General features: G+C 36.5%; 3 protein-coding genes across 6 annotated transcripts; 1 reads left to right on the forward strand and 2 right to left on the reverse strand.

The window, feature by feature from the left end:
• Window positions 1–885: 885 nt before the first annotated feature.
• On the reverse strand, window positions 886–3,675 carry LOC130614407 (uncharacterized). Its single transcript, XM_057435833.1, has 4 exons — window positions 3,553–3,675; window positions 3,105–3,260; window positions 2,637–2,843; window positions 886–1,927 (listed from the first exon to the last, which is right to left on the reverse strand). The coding sequence occupies exons 1-4, from the start codon at window positions 3,595–3,597 to the stop codon at window positions 1,778–1,780; spliced, it is 558 nt and encodes a 185-aa protein (XP_057291816.1). The 5' UTR covers window positions 3,598–3,675; the 3' UTR covers window positions 886–1,777.
• LOC130614408 (uncharacterized) lies at window positions 2,446–10,006 on the forward strand. Of its 4 annotated transcripts, XM_057435834.1 has the most exons (4): window positions 3,671–4,725; window positions 4,810–6,251; window positions 7,810–8,069; window positions 9,830–10,006. In XM_057435834.1, the coding sequence occupies exons 2-4, from the start codon at window positions 6,206–6,208 to the stop codon at window positions 9,980–9,982; spliced, it is 459 nt and encodes a 152-aa protein (XP_057291817.1). In that variant the 5' UTR covers window positions 3,671–4,725; window positions 4,810–6,205; the 3' UTR covers window positions 9,983–10,006. The 4 variants fall into 4 exon arrangements, 2 of the variants coding, with proteins under 2 accessions (XP_057291818.1, XP_057291817.1); XR_008975871.1 differs by lacking the exons at window positions 3,671–4,725; window positions 4,810–6,251 and adding an exon at window positions 2,446–2,573; XM_057435835.1 differs by lacking the exon at window positions 4,810–6,251 and having other exon boundaries at window positions 3,668–4,773.
• Window positions 10,007–23,405: 13,399 nt separating this feature from the next.
• Window positions 23,406–24,455, reverse strand: LOC130613479 (uncharacterized). Its single transcript, XM_057434817.1, has one exon. It carries the CDS (start codon window positions 24,453–24,455, stop codon window positions 23,406–23,408), a length of 1,050 nt encoding a protein of 349 aa, XP_057290800.1.
• Between the last annotated feature and the right edge of the window lie 1,158 nt (window positions 24,456–25,613).

The following is a 25,613-nucleotide window of genomic DNA, read 5'->3' on the forward strand; positions in this document are numbered from 1 at the left end:
ATTGCGGTCGTACGAGAGTGCTGCAGGACAGCGGTAATTGCCCGCGGTATTGACCCTTTGCACAGAGGATCAATATAGCGAGGAAACAGTGCTGCGCTAGACCCTTGAAAGTGGGGTTTTGAGTGAAAAAACGGTGATAAGTCGAAAGTGTCCTAGAGAGCTCCACTTTCATTGTGTAGATAACTGTGTAGACAATTAATGTACACGTTGATCAAATACAATAATAACGAAAACATCTCGCAAGCTCGGTCGACACTTAGACTTCGGGCGATATTTTGCGGTACAGCCCGAGGTAATCGGTTATTATTGTATTATTAATGACCCATATTATTCGGGATATTTTTAATATTATATTGTCATTATTTTAGTATTTAATGCAACTCTAGGATTTTCAAATAACTTACTTTTTCTTTTTAACCAGCTTTTTCCATTTTAACTCAACTAGAAGAGACTTTACGATAAGAAAAAAATGTCTTTCACTTGCTCCAGTCATTATTTGGGTGTAAAAACGAAAACACTTAGAAAGCTTAAACCATCGCCTACACTTTTTATCTCTTCGGCTGACCTGTTCATTTAAATGATTAGTTTTTCTTGTCACGGTATTTATCAATGCTACACAACAGATATTGTCGCTCGAAAGTATCCAAAAAAATAATAAACAAATTTGCTTCTTGCAACCTTCTGTAATAATTTTATATATAAATTTTTTTAAATACACAAATATGATTGCTTTGAGGACTTTTGGTGAGAAAAATGCACACTTTTTATCGCAGTTATCATGGTTTAAACATTGTGTAGCTAACCCGGGTTAACTGTGGAGAGAAAAAAGTTTTTAAGAGAAGGAAAGTGTTCGGATAATAGGTGATCCAATTTTACTTTGTTCACTTTTATTTACTCTGTCCTTAATCTATTTTCAAAAAGAGCGAATAATTTGATCAGAAGGAAAAATACATTAAGAAAATTCGTATATCTAAACTTGTACATCCGGTTAACCGTATAAAATTACAAAATTATGACGTGGAATAAGAAAATAGTGTAAATGCTTGCTGCTATATAAATAAAATAAATATCAAGAACGAAATTCAATGCAAGTATATGAAATATTGATATTCTTTGTGAATGAGATTTAATTGAAAACAAACTATTCTTGAAATAACAGCACGACGGTTTTGACATAAAAAATAACGAGTAAAGGCGCGTATTTAACATCCAAATAAAATAATTTAAAACTGAATAAAATAAAACGCGGTTTTTTAAAAAATAAATGGGTGCTTTTGAACTTTAAAAAGCTATTTAGGGAAAGTTTATTTTGAAATTTCAAAATCAGAGAATTTACTAAATAAAACGAGATAACACAAGTTGGCAAAACAAATTAAATATTTAACAACAAATTCTCGTTAAAAATTATCTACCTGACGTTGTTTACATATATATGTACCTAACTAATTAATCAAACACCAGAACGTTGGACATGTCTGGGGTGCCAAGCGCTTATTGTATTAGTTCATACAAACTTAATATTCGTATCGTAGAAAATGTTGTTCTTTACCGGCCTTAATTAAAAAGGACATTAAACAGATCTTATGACAAGTTTAGGGGATATTTCTTCCTTTTTAACAGTAGAACAAAGTGAAAATCTTTTAAATTTATTGAACAGACATCTAAATGAAGAACATATGACATCAGATCAGATGTTTCATATATATTTTTAAATGTAATTCTCACTTAATCTATCCACAAATTGGAGACAGAAAAGTGAATAGATGATATTAACAAATTATTCATAACTATTAAACAGCGTGTGGTCTTGCAAATCATCATTCACCAAACTGCATGACGGTACATCTATGTCGTCTTTTTCCGTCAAATCTGTACAAATAAATGTTCCTGGTATGTGAAGGCCTGGTACAGAGTGTAGCATCTTGATCTATAAATAGAAATAAATATCAAATCTCCTTGTGCAACTTAAAATTATAACCACAGTTTAACCCTATTCGGTGCAGAGATGCGACCGATCCGCCCATCACGTTATTTTCTAATATCTCTTTTCGCTGCATCACTGTGGTACTTACTGCATTTATTCTGTTAGCCTCCCCTCCATGCATTAGCCATTATTTCAAAACTACCATTTACATTTCTATGAAATCCTTATAATCAAAAAAAAATATAATAATCTTCGTTAGGATTGTCCTTAGAACTTAAAACTCTACTTTATTTGATCAAGGGGAATCATTCAGTAAAGTTTACGTGGTTTTTGGCATTTTTTAAGCGAACTATGTAAACGCTGGAAGTATACTTGATAAATTTTATCTGGCTATTAAAAACTTTAAACAGATGGTCAAAGTTTGTTCTAAAACAAAAGTAATTTAATTCCAAGCAGTGCTATTTTAGACAAATATCAAGATACTGATGACGTCACAGAAAAAGTGATAACATAAGCACAACCAATTCCGTCATCATTTCTTATTACCTTTAATTTTAAAGTTACTGATGTATATCTATAATAGTTTGACCGTGAGAAGTTGAAATCTATTTTCAATAACGGCAACAGAAAATATGCGGCCTATGAGAAGGTATGTTTTAATTAATTACCCGAAATTTAGCTCACAAAAGTTTGAAATTTATAAATATCTTACCTTTTGTTGATCCTCATACAAGTAACGTTTTGTCATTTCAAGTCTGTTTCTACCTGCCGAGAGCCTAAGTATTCCATAACTACCTGTTTTTGAGTACTGCAATTCTTTTAAGTTACATTCGTATCTGCTTCTTATTCTGTCGTATTTTTTTTCCAGCTTCCAGCTGTTATATTCCAGCGTTGTTAATTTTTTCTTACACTTGTTCAGCTGAATAAGAATGCAGAAAAGTTGTCTTTGAAACGGTTAATATAAATTTTATTGGGTTTCAACTTTTTTAGATTTAAAATAAAACAAAAAACTTATTTTTTAAGTTTTATGTCAGCTCATTCATCATTTAAACAATCAACATTTTTAAAAAAAATTTTTTGAAATGAATTATCTGATGAAAGGAGAACGAAAGGAGAATATATTTTAATAGAAACCTGGTTACAATGATCGGAAGGTTAAATGTTAATGATCGTTTATTACCTGAGTTTGTAAGTTATGTGCCTCCTCTAGCTCGCCAAACTGGGATACTTCATCTTTTCTTAGTTTGACAATTTCTTTCAACACAATCTTTAATGTGCGATTGTCTTCCCATATTTTATCGTAGGCTTCTTTCCAGGCCTTGTTTATTTGACGTAACTACAATACATATATTAAAATTATAACAAAAAGGTTTGGGACAAGAATTTGCGTTAGTCCTTAATTGTAAAATGTGCGCTCTATCCATCATCATACAACACTATTTGATGGCTCACAAGTTTTAAAAGCGCTTTATTATTTTGGATAACATCCCTAATTTAAAGTTCAGCGTATTATAATGAAAATGAAAGCATAAAGATAAGAATAATTAAGTAAAACAAATATAAAATTAAAAGTGAAAGAAGAAGTACTTTTATGTTACCATGACTACGTCATATAAATTTTAACATACCATGTTAATTTCTCTCTCAATTTCGCATTTCGTTGCTGCCGACATAGTACCCTTTTTGTGGTGCACAAGTGTTGGAAACACGAGAGAGAGAGAGAGAGGACTGTTATATACTTATCACGGGGTGCATCACAGAAAAGAATATTTTTTGTAACTTCTGTCGTGAGCAAGTTTCTAGGGGAATTTATAATGATGCAATGAACACTGCTGGAAAGTACCTACGAAGGAGTGCTTAGTTTATTAAACAGCTTTCAAAGATTAAATATTTATTCAGATTAATGTTATTGAAGGGCTCAGCCACAATGTTTATTAAACAAGATGTGGAAATATAAGTCATGTGTCATGAAAATGTTTGAAAGTCGACTTGGATTTAGCATTTATATAGTTCACAAATAAATTTGCTGCAAAGTAATTTTTCACAATTAATATTTATTAATGACGGTTGAGTGAAAGATTAAAAAAAATGACTACAGAGGATAGTTAGTCATAGATATCCTATGACGCGTGAAAAATTCTGGACGATGGAGATTTTATATAGCCCATGCTATATGTAATAAGATAGCTCTTCATCTCAGGAATTATGCTTATTCTTAATTAATCTGTTGAGAACATATGAACCTGCTTTGTGCGAAATCTGTATCACACAGGGTGAAAGCGTATTTTCTGAAAACGTGATTGACGCGAACACATTAGAAACACAGCTTACACCGCCTGTCAATCTCTAGACGTCGTACCAAGTCGTTAACTTGAGTAAACGTGTATTGTTTATAAGGAGCCACTTTAAAAGCAATCAAACTAAAATTTGCAAAGATTCTAAGCAACTTAGTATGAACAATATTGTAGATAGAAGAAACGCATTATTTTCTGATATTCTGTTTGAAAGCGCGTTATCAGAAGAAGAAACGCATTATTTTCTGAGATTCTGTTTGAAAGCGCGTTATCAGAAAAAGAAACGCATTGTTTTTTGAGATGCTGTTTGAAAGCGCGTTTTCAGACTTCATCGGCTTCACATTGTGTAACTTCTTTGTGTGTTTTCTAAAATATCATTTATGCTAACTTTTAGAACAACCTCTTGTTGTGATTTTAAACCCAATAACTAAACATACGATAATCGCAGAGTGAAGACGCTGAGAAGAAGCTAAGAAAGCAGTACGCAATTTGGTACGAGGTCGAAAAGTGAGGAAATGACACTCTTTTTATCGATTTCCGTTGTATTTCGATTATGTTAGTAACTAGGTTTTTATTTTGTTCATTATATAGGTAATCAAACTTGTCAAAGCAAAGATAATCTCTTGTTTGATTACATTTCCACAAAGTTTGCTTTTCTGCATGATCTACAAACTATTCCAGCTAGCTAACTCAATAAGAAAATGTATATAGCTGCTTTGAAACATTAATAAATACAGATGTGGTGACTCTGGAATGTTGGCATGGTATTAGGCGGCTCAAAATCTCAAAATAAATAATATCTTGATGCTTCAACCATCGTAACGGATTTTCTGTTCTTTAATTCTTATTACGGGGTGCCTCAAAATTTTGTAAATTCAATTAAAAAAATTGTACAAAAATTCTTCTTTTTTCACTTGCACTACTCATGGTATTGTCTTCAATTTCCAGTTATGAGAGTTCCGTTGTCTCTTTCACAAGTTTCAGCGCTAACTCAACGCCTTATTGACTCGCCGCTTTTAAAAAATGTGGTTCGGCCTTGTGATTTTCAGAATTTGCGGCTAGTATGAGGATATTTTAGCCCTCGAGAGCCATATATATGGGAAAAATTGTCTTCAACAAAAATATGTTTCAAACAATAGAACATCGAAATCTGGAATTTAGCATGTATCATTTACCGACTTTTATGACATGACATTGAAAACTGAAATTGTAATTAACCCCCCCCCCCCCAAAAAAAAATTCACCATTCAACTATTTTTTTTCAACATGTATTAACTAATTCTTTTTCTGCGACATTGTAGTTAAATCCTTAGAATGCTACGAAGGTGCGGCTAGCGTTAACCCGTTTTTCAACAAACCTGTCACGTGCTTACAAATCAATCACTATGTTCGTGGAAATATGTTAATACAATTTGGTTCTCTAGATGTAAAGGTCATGACTCAAAACTTGCGATGACCCTTATAATGCAAAATTCTACACGGCCAATTTTTTAACAAAAAAAAATCAATTTTTATTTTCAATTTCGCAAAAAAAGTATATCAATATTTAACAACAAGTAAATCAAGATTGTCTCGACCAAAGCAATAATTTCAGCCATATAAGCCTAACACACACAAAAAAGCCCTCGAGGATAAATAACACAGTACCCTGAATTGCAGAGGAAGAACGTATACTTGTTAGATTGTTTTGGTTATTAAAAGGAGATCTCGGCATGTTTCAGCAACCAAAATCAGCCATTTACCCCAACATTGGAAACGAACAAGCTTTCTTCTCTACGCTGATAAATCAATCTAATTAATTAAACAAGGAATAAAAAAGATTCAAATAAAAATGAATTTGAATACGTAATAGCAAAAATACATAACAGATAAATTTGAATGTATTTTTAATTTTAATTGGAAGAAACTATCGTTTTAATAACAGGTGTCAAAATCTTCTTGTACACATTTTTTTGCACCTCAGTTCGTTTTCGCATTGAAACGAAAGATGTTGTTATCATTAGTTTTAGTTTGTTGTGTTTTGTTTTCAACAGGTTGGTTTTATAAAATTATCCGTTTAATTTGATTCAGCATATTGAAGGTTCCATGGAAAATACTTATCGAACATATTACATAGGCTGCGATGTATGTTTCATTCAATCAATTAGCCTAAACCATTATCAATCGCCGTTGTTGTTGTCCGAGGGGCGCGATCGCAGGCATTTCTGAACGAAAGTGATGATGAGGCTATTTTGAAAGTAGAGCTGCATGTTGGACTTCCTATGTTTTGTATTTAGGTCTTATTTTTCTGTGATATGTAGTTTAAGGATAAATGTATGTGTAATTCTAAATGTTTGTGTAATGTAAACCTTGAACCTCTTTGTTTGGGTTGGAAAGTTTTACCAAAATTATTATAAGAGGCAGCTAGCTAGCAGAGGCAGTGCAATCCTAGGGATCTTTTTAATGTTCTTATTTGACTTAAATGCATTACATTCAGAAGATTTACCCATAGCTTCCTCTGTTACTGATAACCTATCATATTTTGATAGTTTAAGTCTATGCTATAACAGCCTTGCTAAGTATGCAAGCCACAGAAATCAGCTACGTTAGGATTACTGTCACTAATAATAGACATACAATTTGACCAAGAGTAGCTACAACCATGGACATAATATTTGGTCGTTTTCGCTAATTCTCGAAATTGTAAATATTAAAAAAGCGATCGCTAAGTGTAATTGTTTTATAAAAGCAATTGGAAAATCTTTGAAATTAGAATTTGTTTTTTAATATACAATTGTTTTTCAATATACCATGACCGGATTTATAACTAGACGATGCTCCATTATTTTTTTGCATGCAATATAACAGGTTCTGTATTTTTATGTACATCAAGGTAATAAACTATTTTGAATGCTTCACGGAAATACGACAACACGTGTCCTAGAAAATAGTATATTTTCCAAAAAAGTGTAGTGTAGTGGATAGCAAAGTATGGTATACGAGGAGCATTTTAGCGAGTACGCTTTGCATATTTTTCAGGTTATTATATTCCACTTAAAAGACAATAACATGGCTCTTACATAAAGGTACCACCACAGGTGTGTGACGTCGGGTTTCTTGACTACAGAAATAAAATTTAAGCTGGAAAAGCGTACTTCTACTGTATGTGGGAAACTTTCGAAAACTTTTTAAAAGGACTTTAGATAGAGCGCATTCCTGTAAGTGCTCCACTGGGATGTGTCTCTCAAATGTACGACAGGGTCACCGGGTCTTTTAATTCAATAAGGACTTTTGACACAAAATAAAGATGGCTTTTTGCACATTCAATATTTTTGAAAGTGTTCGTTTTGTTTCTATATGTCTTCTCAAAGTAAATTTTGATAGCTAGTCGCAACACTGCGGATTTTTCATTAAATTGATTGGAATCAATTTCAATGTTGTTATAAACACTGTCTTTAAAATAAATGACTTGCTGCTTCTTGACGAGGAATTTAGTATTACATTTAATTCTATCGTTATCGAAGAGGTGTAAACTGTTAAATTACTGAACCCCGCCATTCAACTATTTTCTTTCAGCATGTGTTAACTAATTCTTTTTCTTCCACATTTTAGCTGAATCATTTGAATGCTACGAAGGTGCGACTAGCGTTAACCCGTTCTTCAACGAACCTGTCAAACTTGTCACGTGCTTACAAACCAATCACTGTGTTCGTGGAAATATACTAATACAATTTGGTTTTATAGATGTAAAGGTCATAATTCAAAGTTGTGTGTTTTTAAACACAACTTGCGATGACCTTTGTAATGCGTATGAGCCTGAGCTTCGAAAACGAATCCCTTCATCGTTTAATGCTGCAATGAAAAGCTGTAAGGTAAGAAATATGTTTATTACATATGATATACACATCTGCTGGGTTCAGTATTATCCATTAAAAAATTATAGAATGGTAGTAGAACAATAGTACCCAGCATATCTATTGGGGAAAAAAACTTGAACAGAGCAAGATTTATACCAGCCACCTTTGGTTTATTGCTTCAATGCTCTGCCAACTGAGCCATCGGTTCAATAGTGGAGTTTGCAACTGGGTTTTCTCTCACTTGGTGGTGCGGTTCGATAAAATACACAGTAGTCTTGTTGGCATTCTCTTCAGCTGTGTAACTAATGTCTATAATATGCCACTTTATTAATAACTAATACGATAAATCCACTCAGGCTGAAAAAAGTTTTTTTCGAAATTTGTTTATCTGTTGCCTGGTAATGTGTAGAGTTTGAAACTCTGATAAAAATAATATATAGGATCATGTTGCAGAGATATTGTGTTGCAGAGATATTGGGTTGCAGATATATTGGGTAGCAGAGATATTGGGTTACAGAGATATTGGGGTGCAGAGATATTGGGTTGCAGAGATATTGGGTTGCAGAGATATTGGGTTGCTATGAAATATGAAAAAAATATGATATTTTGCTGCTCGACGCTAAACTAAATAACTAAATAACATGCGCTATTTGAAGCGCCATTTTGGCCGCTTATGTTTCTCAAGGGTCACGTGTAGTGATTGAGTGAAACGCATTTTCGTAAGGCTGACTCGTTTCCCAGACAACTGATGCGGTATTTCTTGGATAAACAAAAAACAAAACTAAAACAGGGCGAAACTGGACAAGATAAGTGAAAGACAAAACTTCGATTTGAAAATCGGTTTCGGTTAAGCACTAGGTAATGCTAATGGCTGCGTCCACAGAGGAAATTGTAAAGCATGTGTGCTTCGATCTTAAGAATTCTTGTTTCGCGTGGATTCCGAGCTTAAACGGTAAAGAATTTGTTTAAAGATTATTTTATGGACTACCTTATGGAATGCCTTTGACGACGAGTAAACTCTGACGAGTTTAGTTTATTCCGGAGGGTGCATCGTTAGGACAGCTTTCTGACTGCGTCTGGAACACTACATTTAATATTCAGAACTGTCATATACTGTCTGAGGAGGCCCTAAAGTATCATCCAGCTATTGCAAAGCGTTAAACATCGACGGAGGGGCAAGAAAATTGTCTAAAAATGCAAAAAAGGTTGCTATGGGCGTTGCTATGCACTTATATTTGCGGTTGGTTGGAAAAAGTGCCAGGTTGCGCAATAAAAACCGAAATTTGTCATAAGAACTACTTGCCACGGTATTCTAAGATGAATTTGCTGTCAGAAAACAGGAGACAATTCTTTAAATTTAGACATGGTGGTAAACCACCTTAAACAGCTAATTTCTTCTTGAAGTTTATCTTATTTAAAGCACAACAACGGTAAAAAAATTAACCCTATTCTGCTCGGGTTTTTTCGAAAATGTTCTGACCGGGAAGAGCCCTCCATAACGGTCGACACGAGCGAGTTGCTAGCGCCCATATCAAGCCGTTTGAAAGCCGACATGTTTATAATATTAGCAGAAATGCATTTTTGATTCTCAATTCTAATCCAATTAAAAGCACTAAGTATGCAAACAATGATCATAATAAATTATGCTTACCGTGTTTTGAAACAGGGTCAACGATACTGAACCTACTTAACTAGATTGCATCGAGTAATTTTTTCTAATGGGAAAGGGAGTACGCCCTGAATTTTTACTCACTCTTTCTGCATTTTTTTTGCAGCTGACGTGCTGTCAAGAAAATATGTGCAACGATGCTTCAACTAGCAAGCCAGCTGCTGAAACAACAAGCAGATCCAATCCTACAGAAAATGATACTGCAACAAAGCTATTACTGTCTTTAATAATTCTATTTTTTTTGAAAACTGTATTCTAATTATTTTAATAAATATATCTTTTATGTTGGATATTGTTGCTAAGGGTCCACAGTTTTCACATAGCCGAAACCTGTCCATTTAACGGACAGTTTGTTTCGTGACACGAATAATTGGGCGTGTTTTCTGAGAAAAAGAAATAGAAGAATAAATAAATAAATGTAAAATCTTCACATTTCTCTACTTAATTCTCTGTTTATTTAATGTATCATAAATTCCAATAAGAATCCCCCGGTAGGTTTAAGCTCTGGTGCCACGGTGCAATATTTCATGCGCATTTCGTCGCGCCGTCTATGCAGCAAAATGCATTCAACAGTACTCTCTGGAAAGAAAGAATTATGCGTCTTTTCATATCCGGTTAGAACAAATGCATAGATTAACATTTTACGGACTATAGCATAGTGTGTTATAATTTTTGCATTTTTGTTGGATAACAAAGCGAAGCAAGATGGTTGCCAATCATATCTATCCATCAACTTTCGTGTTTCTATCTACCTGTTCAGTTCTGTATAAATTTTTGCGCGTTTGATTGGTTAGTTGAATTGTTTTGATTGGTAAAGTACTCCAACAAGAAAAAATGATGCAACATATGCACCGCGGTGCAGCATTTTAAAGTTGCTGCTGCATACTGCAACATATGCACCGCGGTGCAGCATTTTAAAGTTTCTGCTGCATACTGCAACAAATGCACCGCGGTGCAGCAATATAAAGATTTTGCTATATACTGCAACAAATGCACTTCGGTGCAGCAATATAAAGATTTTGCTATATACTGCAACATATGCACCGCGGTGCAGCATTTTAAAGTTTCTGCGGCATGCTGCAACATATGCACCGCGGTGCAGCAATATAAAGTTTTTGCTGCATGCTGCATGAAGCCCTAAAAAAACTTTTGCATGAAATAACATTAACTTGATTTCGTGCAACAATATTTTCGTAAATTTCACTGCATTGCCAAAAAAAAGTAAAAAATATGCCACGGTGCAATTTTCCTCACGAGTGCAATGCAAAAAAGGACGAAGCGTCCTTACCTAATTCGAATTCAGTGAATAAAATCGAAAAATACAGGATTCGTACTATCCAAGAGGCAACCGAAGAACTGCTAAATTTTTCCGCATTTCGCGCATACATTATACACGCTAAAATGTAAGTTGCGTAAAGGTTGTTGAATAAGTCATTATTGTGATCACAAAATATTTTTGTTTATCATAATATACAGGAAACTGGATATAATTTAACGACACGAATGTATTTAATAAAAAAACAAACACTATTTAAATGTAAGAAGTGGGTAGGCAAACACTATTAGATCTTCTTTCGACTTTATGCACAAAATCCGAATTGCAGTACGGGCGCTTCGCGCTTTTATGTATTTCTTCAATTTTATTTCATAATAAAATTTCATAATTCTCAATCGATCTGAACTGAATTCTTACAACCCAATCGTCCCCACTACACAAAGGTAGTGGAGTCCAGACCTCCTTCCTCAGTTCGTAGAGTTTTGGTCCTTCCTTAGTACAGAAGCCTAAAAATTTCTTTATTTGGCATTAGAACAATTTTCCTTCCTATAAAAACGTTCACATGTGGATTTCTTTCACCATGACTTTCTTTCTAGGATATCCTTTACAGACAGTCCTGACAGTTCTGCTTTAGATGTAAATGCTGATCTGGTAGAATGGGCTAAAGACTTATTTGTATCAATCCCTTAGCACAGTTTTAAACCAATAAAATATTGTAGAGCTGACCACACCGTTATGAGGATTAACAGTACTCTACAATAACTGTGTAGCACCACTTACTTTCCTCCATTCAAAATAAACATTTAACGCATTAATGACACAGAGATCCTCATTCTCTGGATGACTGGCAAAAACAATAGATGACAGGCAAAAACAATAAATTTTATATCCAGATTATAAATACCTAACACCCTAGAAGCTGAAGTTGAAGCTAATAGCATTGTGAGTTTCGGACAATAAACTTATAGAGATTTGCCTGTTAACTTTAAATGTCTGTTTAATGTAACTTGAACATTCTATATAAATGCATAACGGGTTTTTCACTGACAAACCGGACACAATGTTTGTGATTGCAATGCTGGTGTGATTAAAATTAGAAAAAGAGCCTGTTTCTCTACCGCTTTTTTAATACTCTGTGTATCAGAGCAAAAGGAGGAAATGCATGAAGACACTGTTGATTCCACTTTTGGTAAAATGCATCTGTACCCTGACTGTTAGGGCCTGGCTTCCAAGAATAATACATTGGCAGTTGGTAAAATACACGGGAGGCAAACAATTCTGGTTCGAAACATCCTATTCTCTGAGAAATTATTTTAGACACCACAGGACAAAACTTTCATTCTGCTGAGTCCTGAGTATGTCGAGACTCCCAGTCTGCCTTGATATACAGACAACCTGGGAGGTACTCTGCAGTAACTGTGATCTTGTGGAGTATAGGAAATCCCAAATCTTCTTGGCTATTCTGTTCATAATTAAATTCTTTGTTCCTCCCATTTTGAGGAGATAAGGCAAAGCGGTTATTACTAAACGTATTTTTACTACTAAACTCATGGATAAGTTTATTTTCATCTAATTAATTATGCAGTAAGTTTATGCATTCACAGCGAACTTAATTTGTGACTTGCAAGTACGGATGTGGACAGCGATGACATTTTTGAATTAGGTTATCCTTATTTAAGTATGATAGAAACTAAAAATTTTTTATAAAAAAATAAACACTAAACCTTGTTCATACCCTAGTTTTTCATCTCTCTCTCTCCAAGCGTTCTCATTTCTGTCTTTTTCCATATATCCATTGTCAGCTTTATCATAGGACAGGGGTAGAGTCTCACCAGCTCAAACAGTGCTTCCTCTGCTACTATTTTAGATTAAATTACGTATTAATATTTTCGTGTTTTGTCACTGTAATTCTTTCACTTACTCGTGCAATGCTCTTATGAAAGCCACTCACACTTTGTGTGTTGGCGGTAAGAAACAAAAGATTTCTTTGATGCTGAATAAACTCATGTTAAACGTATGATTTTAATATCAAAACGTTTTGATATTAAAGTTTGGTTCCCACCAATGCGTTTATTGATAAACATATGTTTATTTTAAAATTTTTAGAGTTAAACAAGGTGGGAATGCTAAAAATAAACGCATGATGATTTTACATGCAATAAACATACGTTTAATGCGTTTAATATTAAAAGGTGACACAGGGGCATGAAGTTGTTACATATCTTCACAGTTGGTCGATTATATTGGTGCAGATCCCGTACGACGAGAGTCACGAGAAATAGAAATGTTGATGCACACAGCTTCAAGGAAAGTGAGCCTATACGATGTTGATATTGCCAACACCTCCGGTGACTTTCACCTCAACGTTGATGTTACAAAGGTTGACAAAGAAGTCCTATTGACAGTAGCAAATCCAAACTACCAGCATCTGTTACAACCATCTTAAACCATCTATAACCATCGCTAAAATCGAGGTAAAAGTGCTACCAAGGAGGAATCGGATTTCCTGTAGGAGAAAGGACAAGATTCAGTTTGTTTATCATGTCACCTGGCGGAGATAATGAAAGCCAGATGTTTCTTATACAAGTTTCTCATCAGGATTATGACAGACTGTGTCGGTTAGATGTGTTGGAGATGGAGGATCGTCATAAAGGAGACTAAGTGACGGTGTTCAAAGAGTTCAGAGAACAATTGACAAGAAGTGAAGGAGGGTGGTACAGGACAGGGTTAATGTGGAAAGCGTCTCATCTGAAGCTGCCAGACAACACATTCACTAGCTTAGCTCGGATGAAAAACTTATTGACTAAGCTGAGTTCTTCTCAGTTGACGGAAGAATACCATGCAAAAATTCAAGAACAATTGGAGATGGGAATTGTCGAAGCACTTGCCGAACCAGATAGCAAAGTCTACTATATGCCTCACAAAGTAAGAGTAGTAAGAGAGTCTGCTAAGAGCACAAACCTGCGTATAGTTTACGATGCATCGTCGAAAAGCGATGAAGGAAGTGTGTCGTTAAATGAATGCCTGGAGCCGGGACTACCTTTGCAAAATCGAATTTGGAATATCTTAACTAGGAATCGGATGCGACCAGTGATCTTGACCGGAGATATAAAACAAGCGTGTTTACAAGTTCGAATTAAGAAGAAGCTTAGAATTGAGAAGAAAGATATCAACCCATTTAAGAGAGGCGTGCTACAGTTTTAGCTGCATTTTATGATCCTTTAGGGTTATTATCACCGGTGCTCTTAACAGGAAAAATCATTTACCGAGACATTTGTGATCAGAAACTGAGTTAGGACAAGCCTTTAAAAGATCAAATGTCGCGAAGATTGCTTAGTTGGAAACAAAATCTTCCAACCGAGATAAAAGTGTACCGCGTTCCATACCATCCTTCCAGACGGAAATCCATCGAGTAAGTCTCCACGCCTTTGACGATGCGAGCAAAAACGGCACATCGGTTGCTTTATACGCAGTTTGCTATTGAGATTCAGGTGTTAGTCAGGGGTTGTTGGGATCGAAATTGCACAAAAGAATTTGACTATTCCGAGATTGGAGTTGGTAGCAGCACATATGACGGCAAACCTGATCGGGAGTGCAAAGCAAGCTCTATTAAGCTTCCCAATCACCGAAACAGTTGTATGGTCAGATAGCTCTGTGGTTTTGCATTGGATCAAGGGAGAAGGTCTGTACAAGCAGTTTGTGGATAATCATGTCCAGAAGATGAAAGCAAGGGGTGATATAGTTTGGCGTCATGTTGGAACCAATGAAAATCCGGCAGATATTGGTAGCCGAGATGGTCGAGTAGACAAGCTAAAGGAGCTCTGGTTCAAGGGCCGGGACGGTTAAAGGACGAAATAAATTAACCAGCTGACATCTCCACCACATCTTCAAAGGAGTCAGAAGCAGAAGCGAAGCTTGTAAAAGAGATTATGACAACTACAACTGAGACCGAAGAAAGGATAGGGGAATTATTTGAAAAATTTACTCTGTGGAAGACTTTAAGGATTTCCTCTTGGATATGGAGGTTTATCCACAGCAGACAAAAAGTGAAAATCAGAGAGAAAGAAAGGACTTTAACAACAGAAGAAACAGAAGCACCGATGAAGTTTTGGATCAAGCGAATGCTGTGAAAACACCGACGAGTTCAAAAAAGACAAGGAGCAACTAAACCTTCGAAAAAATGACGAAGGGATCTACCTATGTATGGGGAGAGTTGAAGGAGATTACCCCGTGTATATGCCTCCTAAAAAATTGTTGAGCCTAAAGATTGTCCAGATGGCCCACGTAAAGACTTTGCACGGAGGAGTTGGATTTACAATTTCCGAGCTTAGACGTAAGTACTGGATACCTCAGCCACTACGAACAGTGAAAGGCGCAATTCACAAATGCTATGGATGTAAACGTTTTCGGGCCATGGCACTAACACAACCAAGAGAAGCCAACCTGCCGTACACAAGAAAACCGTCCATTTCAGGTTGTTGGGGTAGATTTTGCAGGACCGTTTGCGTACCGAAGCGCCGCCAAGTATAAAGGTAAAGCTTACGCTTTTCTCTACACTTGCAGTTTAACAAGTGCTGTTTACATTGACGTGTTATTTGATCAATTACCCTATCAAGTCATCGCGAGCATTAAATCATGTATTGCTAGAAGAATTAGACCCGAGAAAATCTACTCCGATAATTTTTCAAGTTATGTAGCAGCAGCGAAGTGGATAAGAAAAATCGTGAACGAAGAAAGGATTCACAATTTCTAGCCAAAGAGAACATGAAGTAGCAGTTCAACTTAAGTCTTGCACCATGGTGGTGCGGCCAATTCAAAAGAATGGTGGGGTTAATGAAGCAAACTCTGTTCAAAGCAATGGGAAAGGCGAAGCCAACTTCGACAGAATTAAAGTCGTTGTTTCTGGAAGTTGAAACGACGCTCCATAATCGCCTACTTGGATATATCGAAAACGATGTACAGGCAGTCATCTAACACCGAACGTTATGGTGTTTGATTGCCCAATTTACATTCCAAATGAAGAAAATGTAGCTAAAGATGCAAGTCAAAATTTAAAGACCAGATATAAGTTCTTGATAGCATGCAGAGAGCGAATATGGGGACTATGGACGACCGAATACTTGAGATATCTGAGGGAAAGACACAATTTGGTTCATCATAAGAAGGAAATGAGGTTGGAATCAGGCGATGTAGTCGTTATTAGAGAAGACAAGAAGAATAAAGCATACTGGAAGACAGGTATAGTGGAGAAATTAATCACCAGAAGGGACGACGTTGTTAGAGGAGCACGGTTAAGAGCAGGAAGAGATCATATGGAGCGAGCAGTGGAACACCTTTATCTAGCAACAGTGATTTGTTAAATCCTGTAGCACTCGAATTTAGACTGAAAAGAAACGAAGCAGCAATCGCTAAAGTTCTGATGAAAGATCAATTTGACGAACAGAACAGACCTGTTGCGATCTTTTTTAACAAATTGGGGAAATGTGTTGAACTTTGAACCCGAGTAGTAGATATCGGTGAGCATGCGCAAAGGAGACTAGTTACGAGAGAGTGGAAGCGAAGGGACGGAGAAGAGGAGAGAGATGTAATTTTATTTTAACGAAGAGATATTGTTATTACCTGAGCTATATTTTACTGTGTGGGCTATTCCCAACAAGGTAAGGGAAATCAGGCAATTTTATTTCGTCTGTGAATTTAGGACCAAAGTAAAACCCATGAAATTTTTTATCATAAAAATAGGCGATTGGAAAGCATTTTAAGTACTGTCTGGTTGCGTATTCGCCTATCCCAGCCTATTTTAAACTGCAGTAAAATTCCTGAATGCAAAATAATAAAGAAATGGCCATTCTATTGTGCAGAAAACAGAAACAAAAATTGTTGAAATATGTGACGCTCACTTGCTATCTTTTATTGTGAACCGGTGGTTCTATTATTTTATGTTAGAACTGTCACGTGCATTATATTACGCACATTTTTTTTTTATTCTCTACGTTTTTCTGTGATCAGCTTGTTCTTTATGAGAGAAAAAGTACTCTATGAGTGAGAAACTCTGTGTGTCTGTTTTTATCAGGTTATGGGCCCAGACACTTTTTAATGTTATATCGAGTACTGAAATAATTTTATTTTGTTGAATTTGATTTTTTACGATGGCAACTGAAGACGCAACTTTCAAAATTGAAAAGCTGACTGCTGAAAATTATCATTCATGGAAATTCAACATGAAAATGTATTTAATCGGAAAAGATCTTTGGGAGATTGTAACCGGTGATGAAACCATAGAGGATGATATGCAGGAGGCTGAGAAACGTCGAATCAAGAAACACGAGAACCAAGCGTTTGCCGCCATTTGTTTGGGAATTTCAACAAACTTACAAATTTACGTTCGCTCCACGAAATCGGCTAAGGAAGCATGGGAAAATCTTGAAAAACATTTTCAGCAAAAAACACTTTCAAAAAGGATTTTCTCTCGCAGAAAATTATATTCAGCAAAGATGGCTAGAGGTCAAAATATGACTGAACACATAAACAACATTAAGACATTGTCAGAACACCTGGAAGTGATTGATGATGCTATTGCAGAAAAGGACCTAGTTATTCTTCTTATTAGTAGTTTACCCGAAGAGTATAACTATTTAATGACGGCGCTTGAAACAATTGCTGAGGACAATCTAACCTAGGATTATGTTAGGGACAGGCTTATTCACGAAAGCGAAAAGAAAAAGCCTGCTGAAGCTGAAACTTCTGGCGATGCCCTTTTTTTCGTCAAAGCCCAACAACAAGAAATCCGGTAAATGTCATTACTGCAAGAAACCAGGACATTATGCTCGTGACTGTTTTAAGAAGAAAAGTGACCAGAAGAAAGAAAACGCAAATCTCGCTAACGATGATCACGATAATGAACTAGCTCTGAAATCCTCTGAAGTAAACGAGGATGAGTGGTGGATTGACTCTGGTGCTTCTTCTCACATGACCCATAATTTGAAAAGCTTAAGAGACTATTCCAGTTTTGAAACGCCTATAAAGGTAAAACTCGCCGATGATCACGTGCTGAATGCTTTCGGGAAAGGAAATGTACATTTGACCATTTTGAGCAAAAATGAAAAGGTCAAAACTGTGCTACACGACGTACTTTACGTGCCGAAGATCCAAAACAAACTGTTCTCTCTATCTTACCTAACCGATAAGGGAGTCGATGTGCAGTTCAAAGGCAAGGATTGCGATATCACCAAGGAGGGGAAGCAGTATACTATTGGACATAAGTACGGTAAACTTTACAAACTTAACACGATAAAGCCACGAAACGAGGAAACGTGCTGTATCGGGAAAACAATCAAACAGGATTCAATCGAGCTGTGGCACTAACGATACGGTCATCTGGGATACGACAACCTCAAACTCTTAAACGATAAAGAGATGGTAAATGGCCTGAATATCGATACCAAGGAAGCCGTCGATCGAATCTGCGAAGGATGTGCAATGGGGAAACAGCATCGCAAATCATTCCCAAAGAAATCGCAAAGCACCACAACCAGATTGCTCGAGCTGATTCACAGTGACGTGTGTGGACCGATGGATGTACCTTCAGTGGGAGGTTCCAGGTACTTTGTGACTTTTATAGACGATTTCTCAAGATACACTACTGTCTACATGATGAAGCAAAATTCTGAAGTGCTTGAAAAATTTGGGCAGTTTGTAAACCTTGTTGAAAATCGCACTGGATTGAAAGTCGAACGCTTACACGTGGAGAACGAAACTATAAAACGCCTTTGCTCAGATAATGGTGGTGAATACTTCTCAAAGGACTTTGACGAATTCTGCAACAATCGAGGAATTCAACGTGAACCGACCATTCCATACTCTCCACAACAAAACGGAGTTGCTGAACGCATGAACCGCACCCTACTGGAAACTGCACGATCAATGCTGCATCACGCAAAGAAACCCCTTAACCTATGGGCTGAAGCTGTATCTACCGCATCCTACACACGGAACCGAAGTCCTACTGCTTCACTGAAGGGAGCAACGCCTTATGAACTTTGGCACGGTAAAAAGCCTGAAGTTAGTGGCCTGAAAGTGTTTGGCTGCAAAACGTACGTGCATATTCCTGAATCAAAACGCAATGGAAAACTCCAGAAGAAATCGTTTCCATGCGTTTTTGTTGTATACCCTGCGAACGAAAACGGGTACAAACTGTACAATCCTGAAACGAGACAGATGCTTCGAAGTCGTGATGTCATCTTCGTAGAGAACGCTTTTGACATCGAAAAAATCGGACAACGTAACTCACGAATTTTTCACTGGAACATTCAGAGAAGCTGAGGCAGAAGCTGAGGCAGAAGCTGAAACGGAACAACCAAGAAACAACATCGGTGAACCGCAAGTCGCTGTCGAAGAAGATGCCAGACCACGACGAGCAAGGAGACCACCTGACAGACTGAACGTTCTGACAGGTAATTGGTGGAACCTGATGGAGGCGGCATCGGTCGCAGCTATGGACACTGAGGAGCCAACGACCATTGAAGAAGCTTTAAGCGGTGTGAACTCAAAGCTATGGTCTGAAGCACTTCGTAATGAATTTGATTCGCTGAAACAGAACCAAACCTGGGAATTAGTTGACTTACCCACCGGTAAGAACATTGTTGGCAGTAAATGGGTATTTAAGCACAAACGTGATGCTAAAGGCGAGATCACCCGGTGTAAAGCTCGTCTTGTTGCACAGGGATACTCTCAAAAACCCGGTGTCGACTATGACGAAGTTTTCTCACCTGTCGCAAAGTATAGCTCTATTCGTACTGTACTAGCCATTGCCAATCAACTTGATTTAAACCTCCACCAAATGGATGTTAAAACAGCATTCCTAAATGAAGATCTCGAGGAAGAGATTTTCGTTAAGCAACCGGAAGGCTTCATCGACAAGTAACATCCGAACAAGGTTTGTCGATTGCGAAAGAGTCTCTATGGCTTGAAACAGTCTGCACGATGCTGGAACAAAACCATCGACGAATACCTCAAGGAATCAGGATACATACAAAACGATGCTGACCCTTTCATCTATCTCAAACGATTCATCAAGGACGGACAGGAAGTTATCCTCCTTATTGCTGTGTACGTCGACGACCTGCTGATTGCATCAAACAACGACAAAGAACTCCTCTCCGAAAAGAAACAGATAGGTGAACGTTTCGAAATGGGTGACGAAGGGGAAGTTCACTACATTCTTGGGATGGCCGTCAAACGAAACCGTAAGGATGGGGTACTTACAATCGACCAACACGCGTTCTTATCATCTGTGCTGAAACGATTTGGAATGGAAGATTGCAAGCCAGTAGCTACTCCACTCGAACCCAACACAAAGTTCAAAAAGCTGAGAGATGACGAAGAACCAGTCAATCTGAAAGAGTACCAATCTGTCATTGGATGCCCGACGTACGCATCGATTGGGACCAGACCAGACTTGTCCGCTGCAGTGGGAGTGCTTAGTCAACACATGTCGAAACCTGGAAAGCAACATTGGGTTGGTGTTAAACGAGTTCTCCGATACGTTAAAGGAACCATCGACTATGGTTTGGTGTACAAGGGGAGTAAAGCTTACGAAACGATAGACTGTTTACGTGGCTTCGCCGACGCTGATTGGGCTGGAGATGTGGTAACACGAAAATCGACTTCCGGTTACGTATTCCAAATCGGAAATTCCACGATTTCATGGAAATCGAAACGTCAGTCAATCGTTGCACTTTCTTCGACCGAAGCTGAATACGTTTCATTATGCAGTGCAACACAAGAGACAGTATGGTTGCGAGTCCTGCTTGATGGTATGGGGTTCAAACAGGCAAATGCTACTACGATTTTTGAAGACAACCAAGGTCCAATCGCTCTTGCGAAAAACCCCGCACATCACTCACGAACAAAACACATTGACATCAAGTACCATTACATACGCGACGCTGTCTCGACCAAGGAGATTAAGCTGAAATACTGTCCAACACAGGAAATGATTGCCGATTTATTGACAAAGGGACTCCCTTGACCACAGTTCGAGAAGCTTCGCTTAGAACTTGGAGTGACCAAGATACATTGAATTTGACATTGACGAAATGACTATCGTGACGGAGTGACCGTCAAGTGGGAGTGTTGAAATATGTGACGCTCACTTGCTATCTTTTATTTAGTTGTGAACCGTTGGTTCTATTATTTTATGTTAGAACTGTCACGTGCATTATATTACGCACATTTTTTTTATTCTCTACGTTTTTCTGTGATCAGCTTGTTCTTTACGAGAGAAAAAGTACTCTATGAGTGAGAAACTCTGTGTGTCTGTTTTTATCAAAAATTTGGGCAGCGAAAAGTCATTTAAATTATCGTGCAGAACTTATTTTAAAACGTATAAATTTAATAAATATTATTGCTTGTGGTGTAAAAGTTTCCGTAAATGAATTACAAGCTTCTGAAAGTATCTTAACATTACTTTGGTTTTGCAAAATATATTTTTAACTAATTGTAGAAAAATATACCTTTAACGACATAGATTTATGTTCGCGTTGATTAATAATCGCGGTGTCTGACAGAGGACAATTCTTTCGCATGTGGATTAGTATTTCACAAGCGCAAATTCTTAATTTTTTCTTCAAAGTACTGAACACAACGTCCAGGTGCATTCAAGTCTTAAATTTCCAAGCTTTCTATCTTTATACCAGCCAACGTAAGGTATAGACGAAGTAAATCAACTCGCCGTATATATTTAATTTGAAATCTATTACACACTTTTTTATAAGAATATCTAAATTATAACCACCTGGTCATTATTCTTTATTTCTCTGTTGTTTAAACAATAGACCTATTGGGTTTAACCAAAATCCCAGCCTGATATTCTTATGAAAGAAAAAGCGTGTAGGTGTACACTATTCTCACTTTATTTAAGATTCCCTACCCAACCATTCTCCTCGTTTTGCTTTTTTTAACAACCCAAACAATAGGCCTATTGTTTAGAAAATAAGGGATATAAATAAAAAAACAATAGATAAATAAGAATAATGACCAGCCTGATTTAAATTTTGATATTCTTATAAAAAAGCATTTGTAGCGTGAAGCATCACATTTTTAAAATCGTTTTCTCAAAAAATTATCATGAAAACCTAGCATGATTTGTGTACACAGGTTAAGTATCATACACGACTTTCGTTTTCAGAATTGGGTGTGTCACTATTGTAAATGTACTGTAGCTGCATCTATTTAATAGCGAGATAGTTTACGCGGCTTCTGCTTCTTGTTTTAAAATAAACATATGTTTATCAATAAACGCATGGGTTGGAAGCCGGCTTAAGGAACAAATTTATTTACCTGCTTGAGGTTTATTACTGGCCGACTCTCCATCTTTCCTTTTATCTAAAAAAGATAGCTCAGAAACTACCCCTCCAGGGCAACTACTTTTAAAATGTTCTGGTGTTGTTGGTGTAGCAGTCATCCTGGAATGGGGGGGGGCACCAAGTTGGATGGCTTCTCGATGACTATCGACTTTTGCTTCATTTTTTTGTGAAGCTCGGTCATATGTTTACCTTTTCAGGGGTTTCCACCAACATCCATACTTTAGATAGTGGACCCATTATGTGTGATATTTGCTGTTGTTCTTTTTTTCAAAATTCTGTTAAGCTCTAAACGATTTTTTACAAGGATCCAATAAACTTGCTCCTGGAACTCCTTTTCCGGATTGAGTTCGGAAGTTTCGTTGACATAGGTGGCCAATTCCTTAGGAAGAGAATACCTGTGAAGATCCTCCTCCCTGTTAATTCGAAAGCGTTTATAACCATCTCTCTCAAGCGGATAGGTAGCTTTTTGTTTGTTATTCGGGTCATTATCTGTGAAGCCATCAGTCACAGAAACATTCGACATGTCGCTGTCACCGTCTTGGTTTTAAGAATCGATTGCAGCAGATGTTGATACCATTACGATGAATTATAAAGTAAAACTTGTTAAGAAATATGTGTCGATTATGCAAATATATCTGGATAATAACGATATATAAATAACGATAAATCCAGAGCTCCTTTTCCAATCGTCAAAGAAGTTGAAAGGGGAAGGAGGTCTGGACTACACTAGATTTGTGTGATGGAGCTGATTGGGCTGCAGGATTCCAATATTAGATCATTTTGAGATTTTATGAAATAAAATTGCATTGCATGTAGATGAAAAAATCGCACGGTGGTTCCAGTGCTTTAGAGATTTTATTTTTTTGTCAGAAAAAATGAAGAGGAAATAAATGTGTTTGTGTTTGTACAATCTTGTTTACTAATGTTACGCAAATAAAAAGTAACGCCGCGATGAAGTTAGTTAAAATCCTAGGTTTTATGGGTTCCTTATCGACTGAAGATTTTCACCTAAGCCGCCCTATCAAGTATAAGATAAAAGATGTTTAATTGTTAATACATGCACATAACACATGCACATAACACATGACATAACACATGACATAACACATGCACATAACACATGACATAACACATGCACATAACACTTGCACATAACACTTGCACATAACACATGACATAACACATGCACATAACACATGACATAACACTTGCACATAACACTTGCACATAACACTTGCACATAACACATGCACATAACACTTGCACATAACACATGACATAACACATGCACATAACACTTGCACATAACACATGACATAACACATGCACATAACACATGACATAACACTTGCACATAACACTTGCACATAACACTTGCACATAACACATGCACATAACACTTGCACATAACACATGACATAACACATGCACATAACACATGCACATAACACTTGCACATAACACATGACATAACACATGCACATAACACATGACATAACACTTGCACATAACACTTGCACATAACACTTGCACATAACACATGCACATAACACATGCACATAACACATGCACATAACACATTCACATAACACATGCACATAACACATGCACATAACACATGCACATAACACATGACATAACACTTGCACATAACGCATGCACATAACACATGCACATAACACATGCACATAACACATGCACATAACACATGACATAACACATGACATGACACATGCACATAACACATGCACATAACACATGCACATAACACATGCACATAACACATGCACATAACACATGCACATAACACATGCACATAACACATTCACATAACACATGACATAACACATGACATAACACATGACATAACACATGCACATAACACATGCACATAACACATGCACATAACACATGCATATAACACATGCACATAACACATGCACATAACACATGCACATAACACATGCACATAACACATGACATAACACATGACATAACACATGCACATAACACTTGCACATAACACTTGCGCATAACACTTGCACATAACACTTGCACATAACACTTGCACATAACACATGCACATAACACATTCACATAACACATTCACATAACACATGCACATAACACATGCACATAACACATGCACATAACACATTCACATAACACATTCACATAACACTTGCACATAACACTTGCACATAACACATGCACATAACACATGCACATAACACATGCACATAACAAATATTTTGTTGGCACATTAGACATGATATTACCCTATTCGGTACAGGATTTTTCGAACATTGGTATATTACAGTACGTCATAAAAGAAACAAGATGGTAGCAAGAAAAATTTTGCTTATATCAGCACTTTTTTGTGACGTCATCGGAAGCTTGAAATTTCACCAACATACAACCATCTTCTTAAAATTCAATTACTTTAGTTCTAGAGCGAATTTTCACATTCTGTTTGAAGTTTTTGATAAATATAATATATTTAAAATATTTCCGGTTAGGGTTTCTTGTGTTAAATACAAAAAACCCTGGAATATCGAGTTAATCACGTGTCCAAAATTTACAGAATGATTACCCTTGATGAAGTAAAGATGTGTTATAAGTTTCAACCGATTATAAACATTTCTTAGAGATTTTTAGGGGTAGTTTCAAGTAAAAGCCAATATCCATGGCTCTGAGAGGTATGGGAACTAATAGTTTGGCATGTAGGTGTCTTATGATCTTAAATATTAAAACTTAGAAAGCATCATAACCATGGAGCCGAAAAAAAAAGAGTTATTAAAAAGCAACCTCCCGATCCCAATAGGGTTAAGATATGTTGCATCTAGCATCTGAATAGCAAGGAAGAAAGTTAATCGAATTTATTAGCCTTACAAAGTACTGTAAACATCAGTACCAGTAGCGGAAAATAACGACAATTGTATTTATTGTTATCATTCCCTTTTTGCTGTAAAAAAGTGTGCAATTGCCCACCTGCTAGTAGTACAATTATAATATTTCTTTTTATAACTCAGCACCATGCAAATAAAGACTAAAGAGTGATTAGAATCAAAATAATATGCAATTAAATTCTTAAAAACAAAAGAATAGAACATAACCATGGTAGGCTTTTTTGTAAGCGGTTAAAAAGCTTGTTTAGAAACAGTTTTGTGCAAAATGTTTAATTTTAAATACAATTATAATATCATTGAAAAAATATTTTTCTCTCTGTTGCTCTCTGGTCAAGTACAAAA

This window comes from Hydractinia symbiolongicarpus, chromosome 11, assembly GCF_029227915.1.
Source record: "Hydractinia symbiolongicarpus strain clone_291-10 chromosome 11, HSymV2.1, whole genome shotgun sequence".
NCBI classification, from domain to species: domain Eukaryota; kingdom Metazoa; phylum Cnidaria; class Hydrozoa; order Anthoathecata; family Hydractiniidae; genus Hydractinia; species Hydractinia symbiolongicarpus.

Bases quoted from the DNA above. Each gene is read 5' to 3' on its own strand.
- LOC130614408 (XM_057435834.1), top strand. From the start codon at position 6,206: ATGTTGTTATCATTAGTTTTAGTTTGTTGTGTTTTGTTTTCAACAG. The intron at 6,252-7,809 runs GTTGGTTTTATA...TCCACATTTTAG, and splicing joins TTGTGTTTTGTTTTCAACAG to CTGAATCATTTGAATGCTAC. The intron at 8,070-9,829 runs GTAAGAAATATG...TTTTTTTTGCAG, and splicing joins CTGCAATGAAAAGCTGTAAG to CTGACGTGCTGTCAAGAAAA.
- LOC130613479 (XM_057434817.1), bottom strand. From the start codon at position 24,455: ATGTGTTATGTGCATGTGTTATGTGCAAGTGTTATGTGCAAGTGTTAT.
- LOC130614407 (XM_057435833.1), bottom strand. From the start codon at position 3,597: ATGTCGGCAGCAACGAAATGCGAAATTGAGAGAGAAATTAACATG. The intron at 2,844-3,104 runs GTAATAAACGAT...ATTCTTATTCAG, and splicing joins CACATAACTTACAAACTCAG to CTGAACAAGTGTAAGAAAAA. The intron at 1,928-2,636 runs GTAAGATATTTA...TTCTATTTATAG, and splicing joins TGTATGAGGATCAACAAAAG to ATCAAGATGCTACACTCTGT.